The sequence below is a fragment of the Perissodus microlepis genome, chromosome 2 (genome assembly GCF_051167445.1).
Source record: "Perissodus microlepis isolate ML-2025 ecotype Zambia chromosome 2, ASM5116744v1, whole genome shotgun sequence".
In the NCBI taxonomy this organism is placed as follows: Eukaryota; Metazoa; Chordata; class Actinopteri; order Cichliformes; family Cichlidae; genus Perissodus; species Perissodus microlepis.
This window is the reverse complement of record NC_140462.1, coordinates 27,328,120-27,339,354: the sequence shown is the minus strand read 5'-3', so window position 1 is coordinate 27,339,354 and position 11,235 is coordinate 27,328,120. Positions and strand designations below refer to the sequence as shown.

Sequence of the window (11,235 nt, the reverse complement as noted above, 5' to 3'; positions counted from 1 at the left end):
AATTTCTCCACAAGTCTGCCACTTGGCTGCTTCTTCACCAAATCATTTCTGGCACTCATCCCAAGATGCTGACTATTTATACTTGTACAGATGCCAGTTTCCCAGAACAACACTTAACATTTGGAGAATAAAACTGGTCTGACATGATGTAGAGTCATGCTTGAAGTCTGATTTAAATTGTTCAAATATAGGTTTGAACTTACACATTCTGTCCAAGAGTCAACGCAAATTCTTCGATGTGTTTACTCAAGGTAATTGATTAGTAAGAATGACTGTTTGGTGATGTTTACAAATTGTAATTTAGCATGTAATTAGTAATGTAATCCACGAAGCAAAATCTGGCACATACTCATTCATCTCTGCACAAAAAGAGGATTTGTTGAATGCATACAGTATTTTCTTTTCCAACAAAGCTTTGCTCTGGCTAAAGTCTCATAATCGAGAATACATCTGAAAATGCAGCCTTTATTTGTTTTATCTCACTAAGCTTCGATCAACTGAAAAGGCTTTATCTCGAAAACCCTCTTCAAAGTGTATATTTTTGAAAATTGTATGCAGAAGTTGGAAAATACAGAGATTAAAGCTCAACATATGTGATCACAGAGAAACTTGGAAGTAAGACACCAGCCACACACACACACACACCTGCCAAAAATAAATCTTTTCAGTGTTTGCATTCTTGTGAGGATTGCTGATCTCAAGACAAGCTGGGAAATATGTTCCCCACAAGGACACGAAAATTAACAGCATTTTGTGATTCGACAGTCACCTTGAGCCAGCTTAGATCGAAGTACACGCAGGTTTCTGTGAAGCCAAACAAGAAAGCTTGTAGCTAAAGTGCTAAACAGAGATCACATTTGCTTAAATGTGAATTCAGCACACACGTGGCTCTCAAAGGCATGCACTAGTTGAAGGCCATTGGGTTTAAAATACCTCTGGAACAAGCCAGCCACAACTGTCTCCATGTTGTGTATATTGTGAGGGAACTTGTTAGCGCTGTATCCAAAACAAGGGCATGGGTGGAGAGCAACCAGATGTGGCCACTGGCAGACGGTTCATGAGGAGATCCTCCAAGCTTGGACAGTGCACACTGCATGACATCAGTACCAGATGGTTTATTCATTAACACCCACCCTCTCAAAACATACAGAGAAGCCTGTGCTGAAGGTCCAAAAGTCTAAATGGCACTTGAACGGCTATTTGGTGCATTTTTTCATGACATTTTGGGTGGTGGCAGTTAAACCTAATTAGTCAATAGAACCACTTTGTTCAGATTTAACTCTTTGGTTCGAAGTTAAATCTTTTTGAAACACAGCTGAATGTTTTCACTGTATACTTTGCATCGATTCGGAATTTGAATAGGAGATAATTCATAATCACAGCCAAAATCCAGTAAAAGCACCCAGTTTCTTTATTGTGCAACTGCGTAAGATTAAATAAAAATGCTATTAAATCAAATATTTCAGCTACTTCTGTTAGAGCTCTCTTTCAGTTTGCTTTTAACTCAAATGAACGGAGTGAAATGCAGGAGAGGGGGAGGCCGCGATAGCACTTGGCACACTTGTCTGCTCCACTTCAGCGTGATCCATGTGTTGCGATGCCTGCAGTGTCCTGGTTTGGCCCTCTATATCAAATGACCAACAGTGAAGTAGGTATTAACAGCACATGCTGTAGTTTCACAGCTCCAATACAAGAGAGAGAGAGAAAGGGAGAGAGGAAAAAGCTGTCAAAAGAATACAAGTACAAAAATATAAGCATGGTGCAGATTTTTCAGTTTTTGGTACATCCCCATAAATCAAATCTTTCCTTTGGTGGCTTTTTTATTATCCATCTTGTTTTGGACCATTAACGGCCAACACAATCATTTCTGTCAGCATACTGGCCTCAACTATCTGGCACTTTTACTATAAAAGGATGTGAAATGAAATAAGCAAGCAAAAATGTCTGTTTCAGCAGTAAAGCAAATATGTTTATTAAGCACTTTAATATACATCAGAAAATTCCACTTCATAGAATACAGGAATTCTTTTTAAATGAAAGTTGAATGTACATGGTAAGCTATTTACAATCCAATCACTGACAGTCAAATCAAAGATGGCAGACAAAACACAGTCAAGACAAACAAGATAACTGCTTAATAAGACTATACAGTATGTTTTTCCAACACTGTTTCTAAACCCGGTCCTGCTTAGAATCCTTCTACCACCCCTTCATGGCATACGTTTGAGCTACTGTAGTACTGAAGAGCTGAGAGCTTTCACTAGGGCTTATAAGTGTTCGTGCATGCGATAGGCTTCTACTCCTCGATCCCAGTTCTTGGCAATATATATCTCACCGTTAACATTATGAAAAGCCTGCAAAAAAATATGACACAGCCTGTAAACACTAACGCAGCTCCACAGAATTCATAAGAAACAGATGTTTCAGTTCCCTCAGTGTCACAGCTGAGCACCTCCTCCCCTCAGTCTCCCACAGGGGTAAGTCGTGTCCAACTGATCCTCAGTGTCTCACAGGGAGGAGGCGGGTTAGAATATACCCATTCAACTTTGGCTTTACAACTTTGCATTACAGACAATGTCACTAACAGCTAGTAGTTGTCTTAATGGCTGAAGCCTTTCTGAGTCTGTGTCATGCTCCTGAAAAATCCAGCCAGGAATTAACTGAAAATGAACCACATGACGATACGGAAACAAAGCTTGGATTTTGTTTCTTGCGATGCAGTAGGTTATACATGTAACTGTGCTGACAAATGTATTTTTAATCACTTGACATTGCTGCTTTTAGCACCAAAATGGATTATTTAAATATTTTTTAATGCACACAAAACAGGACTCACAACAACAACAACAAAAAAAAAGAAAAAAAAAAAAAAAATCCCATAGGGACAAAATTATTATTTTTTTGTTTACATTTTCGATGAACCTCCCTCTTTCTTAGATATTTTAATAATGCACAAACTTACATAGCCAACAAATTGGGAGTTCAAAATGACTGCAGGCAACGTCTGAAAACACAGCACCATGATAGAATGTAATGCAAAACCAAAAAGTGGCTTTTTTTCCCCCAAAAATAAATACACTTTTATATACTTGTGATGAAAATAGCTATTGACATATCACACACAAAGTAAGTTTAACACGCTGCTCAAAGTTAACACAGATTATTTGGGGTCTCTAGAAAGGCAGACTATCAATGCGCTTACTTCATACCATGGCATCAGTTACTGTTATGTCCTCTGGTTTGTTACATTGACAACAATGTACTGCGAGTACAGTGTTTAAAAAGTAGAACAAACATTAATATAAAATAACAGGAAAAAGCATTGGTACGTTTTCTCAAACAGTTACTTAGATAAAACATGGATGGGATACGAGTGACTAGAACAAATGCATGTCTGTCATTTTACTCTTAAAAGTGCATACACTGTTTATTAAATAGCATTACATTAAATTAAGATGATAGTTTGCATGGATACATGGAGAAGGCTGTAACAGATGTAGGCACATTGAAGTATCAGTTCACATAAGCCTTAGGCAGAAAACAATCTTCCCTAGGTAACATTTTGAGGTCTCCCACTGATGAAAAGTTAAAAAAAAAGTGTTTTTTTTTTTTTTTTAAATGCAGATGAAAACAGTTGCTTTGGCACATTCCCTCCGCCGTCTGCATGACGAATGGCATTCAAGACATCTGAAATGGCACAGGAATGATTTGGGTTAATGTTTGGCTTGGGAGGCTTTCTTCATGCAAGTCTGATTACATCCAACTAATGGTGGTTCTATTCAGTGCATTCCAGTATCATCTATGTGCCCATTTTTTGCTCCTTTATTAGTCCTTAGACAAGCCAAAAGCATGTGTTGTTTGCTATGTGCCCTCGCCTTTTCTTGATTTCAACATATAAACACATGGTTGCTGTATTACATTAAAATCACATGCTGGAATATTTAAAAAAAAACAAACAAACAAACTCTCTCTTACCAGCTATAATGGAGTCTCCTTTTTGTAGTTAAACCCATGGTCTGATCCTTCAATCTGCAGTTTCAGGGCTTGTTTAAGGCTTAGCTCCGTTTCCGCTATGGGATAGTTCTCTAGAACATCCTGGTGGCCCCTGTTTTGAACAGTCCGTGGAACTGATACCCTACCCAAGAAAACCTGATTACCCTGTAGATGATAGTTTGGGTTTGTCATTATCCCATTCCTCTTCTTCTCAGAACAGCTTTGCTGCTGTATGAAAAACTGATCCTGGCACTGTCCCCTTTCCTGCTGAACTGAACCACCAATCATGATCTTACAATGAGGATCTTTCACTGCAATGTTAGCTACCGATTTATTAATGGCAATTCTCTTGTCAAACTGGGTCATCTCATACTCCAGAACCTGACCTTGGGTTGAGCCACTGTTCTTGATTTTCTTCTTGTCTCCCAGTGTTGTTTTGCTGTTTGCTGTGCTATTTCCAGTTTTAGTTCCCTTTGTTGATTTAAGACCGGATTTCAGCTGAGACCAGTCAAAGTCACTGGATGGAGATGATGGCTGCTGACTAATGGACTTTGTCGTAGAGGACGGAGATACAATAGACTGTCTGCTCCGGCTGCGGGGCAGTGAGTGCTGCTGAATCTGTTCTGTAAATGTCAGTCCGTGAAAACTGTCAATGGGCACTGTCTGTGCTGTGGCTGTAGATGATGTGGTTCTCAAAGAGGAGTTTTTTGAACTCTTGAGAGAATTATTTGACAGGGAGGATTTCTGTCTATCTACAGTGGAATCAGGAGACTCTGACGGTGAACTGAAGGCATGAACAGGCCCGTTCTGTAGACCTCGTCCAGATGACTGCACGTCTCCTGCCCCAGTGCTGCCAGAACTACTTGATTTGATGGTGAGGGACTGCATTTTACCAGTCACTGCCAATGGTGTTTTTTCTTCCATGGTATGCACTGGGGAGGGGTTGCAGCCATTTAGAGTTGTAGCTCCATATTTTTCTAGAAGTTTTATAATCATTGAATGGCCACCTTTTGCTGCTACTCTCATTGCCGTTCTTCCAAACTGATCAGCGTGGTTGGGGTCAGCACCGTTTTCAAGAAGTATTTGTACAACATCGATGTGACCCTCCTGGGCAGCTATGCCTAGTGCCGTTGCTCCCTGATTGCATGTGTGATCTACATGTGTGCCATTCTCTATCAAAAACTGCACGACTTTTGTATGGCCTTGCCATGCAGCAGACTGGAGGGCAGATCTTTTTTCATTGTCACAGGCATTCACATCAGCATGGTAGTTAATCAGCAGCCTCACCATTTCAATATGCCCTTGCCAGCAGGATACATGCAGGGCCGTTCTGCCCTCAGTGTCACAAGCTTCCACATTTGCGCCATTTTCAAGGAAATATTCTGTCATGGCCAGCTGATTTTCAAGTGCTAGTATGTAAAGCGTCGGGCGTCCGTCTGCATCTTTGTAATCTATATCAGCACCGTGGCTCAGCAGCAGTTCAACAATCTCCCTGTGACCTTCTAATGCAGCTACCCTGAGAGCATTCCTCCCATCATATCCCCTCTGGTCACTGCATGACTTGTGTTCCAGAAGAATTTGCACACAGTCATAATGTCCCTCTTGTGCAGCTAATATCAGCGGTATTCGACCATCATTATCTACCTCTGTGCAACGAGCACCTTGTTCAATAAGGGCATCGCAAACTTGCCGGTGGCCCTCAAATGAAGCCATGTGTAGCGGGGTCCAGCCTGCATCATCCCTGTGATTCTCATCAAGACCTCTGTCCAGCAGAGTTCTGACCACCTCCACATTACCCTGAGCAGATGCAATGCTCAGCACAGTCCTTCCCTCACTGTCAATACTATCAACAGCAGCCCCCCAAAAAAGTAGTGTGTTGACTACAGATGCATGGCCCATTGATGCAGCAGCCAGAAGAGGGGTGCGACCATTGTTGTCTGTATGATCCACATCAGCCCCGCCTTCTAAAAGCAAGTCAACTACATCTACATGTCCTTCATAGCCAGCCACGAGGAGAGGAGTCATGCAGTCTTTGTCACAGTGGTCGACCTCTGCACCCCTGTCGATCAAAAGGCTCACAACAGATGCATGGCCTTTACTTGCAGGAACACAGAGAGCAGCGACTGAAAGGGCAGTCCTTCCATCAACGTCTTCATGATTAACTTCGGCTCCATGGTCCAACAGGTGTTCGACAATTTCTCTGTGTCCCATATAGGCTGCAGCAATAAGAGCCGTTCTTCCTTCATTGTCTGCTTTGTTGACCTCAGCGCCATGTTGAAGAAGGTTCAACACAATGTCTTCATGACCTCCCCAAGCAGCAGCTCTTAAAGCAGTTCTGCCATCGGCATCAGCACAGTCCACTTTGGCACCAGCATAAAGCAGAGCAGACACAACTTCTGAATGTCCACCCCATGCTGCTGAACGGAGAGCAGTCCACCCATCGTGATCTGTATGGTTTATGTTGGCCTCACAGCCAATAAGGCAGTTGACCACTTTAGTATGGCCCTGCCTTGCAGCAAGGGTAAGTGCCGTCTGTCCATTGTTATCTTCTAGCTCCATGTTTGCCCCTCTAGATATAAGCAAGTTGACAACATCAAGGTTTCCACTGTATGCAGCATTACTCAGCAGAGTTTTTCCACCGGAGTCACACTGGTTTACAGATGCCCCATTGTCAAGTAGTGTCCTTATCGAATCCTCTCTTTCTAGGGCCTGTTGTACAATACATGAAGCATGATCATCCTCATTGTTTACGTGTGCACCAGCTTTGACCAGTAGCTGCAGAACCTCCTGTTCCCTTGGTATGGAGGTGCTCAAAGAGTCTTTAGCAGGAGTTCCATTCCAAACCATCCAAAGAGCCAGATTAAATGCTTCAATCTGCAGATTGGAGTTCACAAGATGCAATGCAAATTCCTGCACCTCAAGCGGTTTGAGCTGCTTTGCCCGGCAAGTATAACTCATTGCCAACATCCTATGTCCCTCTGCTGCATTGCACAAGTACTTTTGGGTGCAGTGCTTAACATCTAGTAGCCACTCTGCAAAACTGTAGTGAAAGAGGATTTTAGTGCTCCCAAGGCCATCGACCAATAATTTGGAGAGAATGTCCATCTTTTTCTGAAACTCTTCCATGGTCAGTGTCATGTTTTTGGTCCAGACTGCATGGTACAGTTCTTTGACTGTGAGTGGCCTACAAGTTGCAAGGATTACATTAAGAATTGGTTGTACTTTGGCAAACTGTTTTCTGACAAACAGTCTCTGGCAGAGCCACAGGTAGAGGCCATTAAGAGTGCCCGGGATGTCGCGGATCTCACGAAGCATGATAAAGTTTTCCACCACACCATCCAGGACACGTTCCAGGTAAAGGAAACAACCACTGCTCTTGATGTGAAGTTGGTTAAGCATCTCAGCTGTCTCCTTGGTTAGATGCTGCCTCAGGGCCTCCTCCTGATCCAGCCTGTGAAGGATGTACTGTTGCACGTCCTTGACGATGTAGGCCTTACGCAGATCATCAAGGCTGATTTTGCGGAATCCTGAAACAGAAGGGAAGGACATAAGATGAGACTGATGGCAAATTGAGCTAATAACTTACTCAGTATATTAAAAGATCCAAAAGATTAATTCAAGAATGACCGTTGCTGCATTATTTGCTAATGATGAGTAGAGTTACTCTCCCCACACTGGTCATGTCTGACCTTGAGATCCTGCCCTGTACTTATTCACTGATCATGTACCTTTGGATAATTAGGTTAAGTCAATCTTATTTCCCAAGGTTCTTAAGATAATTAATAGTAAAGCCAGGTTGTTAAAGAAAATCCTTTCAGAGGAATTGAGAGCATAACCCCTCTAACTGCTGGAAACGGAGACAATCAGTGAGTGTCCACTCTCAGCTTAGCCCATGAAATACCAACAAAAACAAAATCATGTCAATTAGTGGCTTTAGTGTATTGGCTAAAACAGCTATTTCAGCTTAGATAGAGAGTGCCAGCATTAGGGAAAAATGTATAATAATTTAAGTATAAACATGGCTGAAACAATGAATACAGCGTAATAATAATAATAAAAAAAAACAAGCTAGAAAGCCTTGAAGTAACAATGCAGATAACCATTTAAGAAACAAATCTCACACCCTGAGAGAAAACATCATTTATTTCAACACTGGAATCCACTACATTGGTGATTCAGCCCATTCATTAATTGCAGAGACTAATCAGCTAAAGCATATCTGCTGTAAAATGGAAGAGAGCAAGGGACACGTTATTTGCATGACTGTAACACATCAATGGTCTGTAAAACATTTCTCCAATGCCTTACTTATCATGCAACATGCTCCCACATTGACCTTTAGAAATCCTACTGGGGGGAAAAATAATCACAATCACTTAATGAATGATCTTTAATGGGAAATCCTCTCTGAGACGTGGAAAAATGGCTCCATAATGGTCTCTGCTAATGGGCATAAAGTGAACTTTCCTTCACGCTTAAACAATCTGTTCATGGTCTGTGTAGTCTGCAGCCTTGAGGGCAGTAGGAGCATTTTTGCATACTTTTATTTACAGTTCCCATGCTTCTCAGGGTTACTAGGACAGGAAAAAAAGTCACCAGAGTCTCACTCAGTGTTGTTGACATACTGTTTTTTCCCCAACATCTAACAAGCCTCCTACTAGGGGAACAACTATCTGGCACTTTTGCTCCCTAAACTGATGTGCTTCTTTGCCAGCCTGAGCATCAATTCATTAAAATAAAGATATTTTATCTTCAGACAAAACAGCTTAAAAGAAGAGAGCATTTAGAAAGGTTTACTAACAAGTTCAAAACTTTTATTCTCCATAGTGAAATGTGATTGCTTTGGTTATACAACATCTCTCCCCAGTATGAATCAGATTCTGTCACCAGGCCTGGAGCAGTCCTCTCTTCATCCGACTGCTATTGTGTGGGTAGAAAAGACAGTGAAATCTTATTCCACATAGGCCCAACGGTAACCACACACTTCCAGGCCAAATAGCAAACCTAATGACTTTAACAAGAATTCCCAAGCAGGCACTGACAGTTTGGACAACAGATCCTGGTAAACAGAAGGAGCAACAGGTTCCCTTTATCGCTGGCTTCTGTGTTTGTTTAAGATAAGCAGGTTCCTTCAATTAGTATCTCACAATAATTCCCTTTTACTCTGTCCTTGAGGACACATTTCAGCCTGTGAAAAACTGGTTACTTGGTGAGATTAAAGCACTCACGCTTCGGATAATGGTTACACTTTATTGTAAGGTCTTTACTGTACAACCTAAAGCCCACTGAGAAGAATGTTTTAATCAGTACTGTATAAATAAAACTGAATGAAAGAATTTAATCTGTGATACAAGACAAATATTTACTTTGTATTTACTTTTTAAAAGGCACTACTTAAGTGTCATGAAACATCTTATGACTGAGATGCTAAGGAGTGAACAGTTACTGGGATTAAGACAGGACAGGATGAAAGAGGATTCATGTAAGATTTCACCCAGAGATCTATTATACAAAATCACGTTCCATTGTTCTTTACATTTGTCTGTATCGTTTTATTTCTTTAGTGATGTGGTGGCCTGTGGTAGATCTAAATGAAAAAGAGGAGACTAAGAATGCTTCTTAACTACAACAAAAAAATATATACATCTAAGAGACTCAAGAGCCAATCACAGTCCGTGCACTCCCCACATCTGTCTGCATACAGCATTGTGTAGTATTAAGTCTACAATCTGGGACAGAATGAAAACCTGAGTAGGGAAAAAACCAAACTCCCATATAAAAAAATAATAAATATTATGAAAATATTAAATATGAACATGTAAACACAGGTTTATGTATGGGGCGGTTATGGGAATTCTTTACACTTTAACAAGCTTTAAAGTAATATTCCCCATCATTATAGCCACTGAAAGGCCCTAACCCACTTCTAGTATGCCACTGTTTTCAGTTACTGTGCACATTTTCCACACTCCCTTCAGCCTCTTCTCTCCAGCTCCATGACCTCCCGTATCAACTCCCACTACTTCAGTCCTGGAGGAGTCACTGACATTACAAGAGCCAAATTCATGGCAAGCATGTTATGTAGCCATGTAAAAATCACTTCTGTTTCTGAGTACTTAGAGCAGTTGTGATGTCTTTATTTCATTCTTTGTTTACAAACCTTGGCTAAGTACTCATTTAAAAAGCATCCAGCAAAAAGCCCTTTGTTATCATGACTCTGGGGTTACTTCAGGGTTTATATCAAAAAGATACAGACTTGACTGAAGGCACCACACGATCCTAATTCGCATTCCTGGTCTCTCTGTATGCTCACAACTCCCCTGGCTGAAACTTCAAGCAGTAAAGATCAAATTTCAGCCCATCATGTTATCATCAGAGGATCTCTCACTCATCCTTATATCTCATTTTGTCTAGCCTCTTGTTTCATGTCAGGTGTCCAGTGTGTGGGGGGTTTGTTTTCTTTTTCCTTTTTCCCTCAGCTTGAAAGCTAATCTAACTGGTGTACATGCTTCCTTTCTCTTCTACTGTTCTGCTTTGCAGGCCAGTGCACAATCACAAGTGCTCCACTTGACACAAGCACACAGTTTCAAATTTACATTTACAGTCTCTCTCGCTAACGACAGAGAGCTTATGTCTGGTGCGACTTTCTGATGCTCAGATGTCAGTGATGGGTCCTCCTACTTCTTCTGGACCAAATCCTTCTTTGGGCATTCTGGGTTTGCTCCAGCTGGAACAGGAAACCCACTAGCTTGGAAGGGGGAAAGAGGCCATGAAAGGGAAAAATCCGGACAAAAAAGGCTTCGCGCTTTAAGAGACCATAAAATGCATTTGGGGTTTTTTTTTTTATATTATATATATATATATATATATATATATATATATATATATATATATAATTTTTTTTCCTCCCCTCCACCCAGCCACTGATGTTAGCAAAGTATGACAACTAATATTTTGTCATGTGATGATTTCTTCTATTCACAGTGGGACTAAGAAAAACATTCCGTATGCATTACAGCCCAATTCTGGAGATGCTGCTCTATCATGAATATTTTCTCTGGGGAACAGAAGAAAAATGCTTCTGTGCCGTAGTTTATGATAAACTGTTTCTTCTACATTCCACGGTCGCTGACACACCAATTATGAAGATACAGTGAATAGGAAAGCTGGAGGAGGGAAGAGATCGACTGCAGCCACCATGAAAATAAAGCACTTGCTCAGATAAGACAAAAAAACCTACAA

At 41.0% G+C, this 11,235-nt stretch overlaps 1 protein-coding gene across 1 annotated transcript in view; it reads right to left on the bottom strand.

Moving 5' to 3' along the window:
- Nucleotides 1-1,943: 1,943 nt before the first annotated feature.
- ankrd50 (ankyrin repeat domain 50) overlaps nt 1,944-11,235 on the bottom strand; it is a 38,313-nt gene continuing 29,021 nt past the window's right edge. Inside the window, exons 4-5 of the mRNA XM_084954018.1 lie at nt 3,976-7,520; nt 1,944-3,687 (exon numbers count right to left, since the gene is read on the bottom strand). Coding sequence (XP_084810144.1) covers nt 3,979-7,520 — 3,542 coding nt within the window. The 3' untranslated portion in view covers nt 1,944-3,687; nt 3,976-3,978. The remainder of the gene's footprint in view (nt 3,688-3,975; nt 7,521-11,235) is intronic.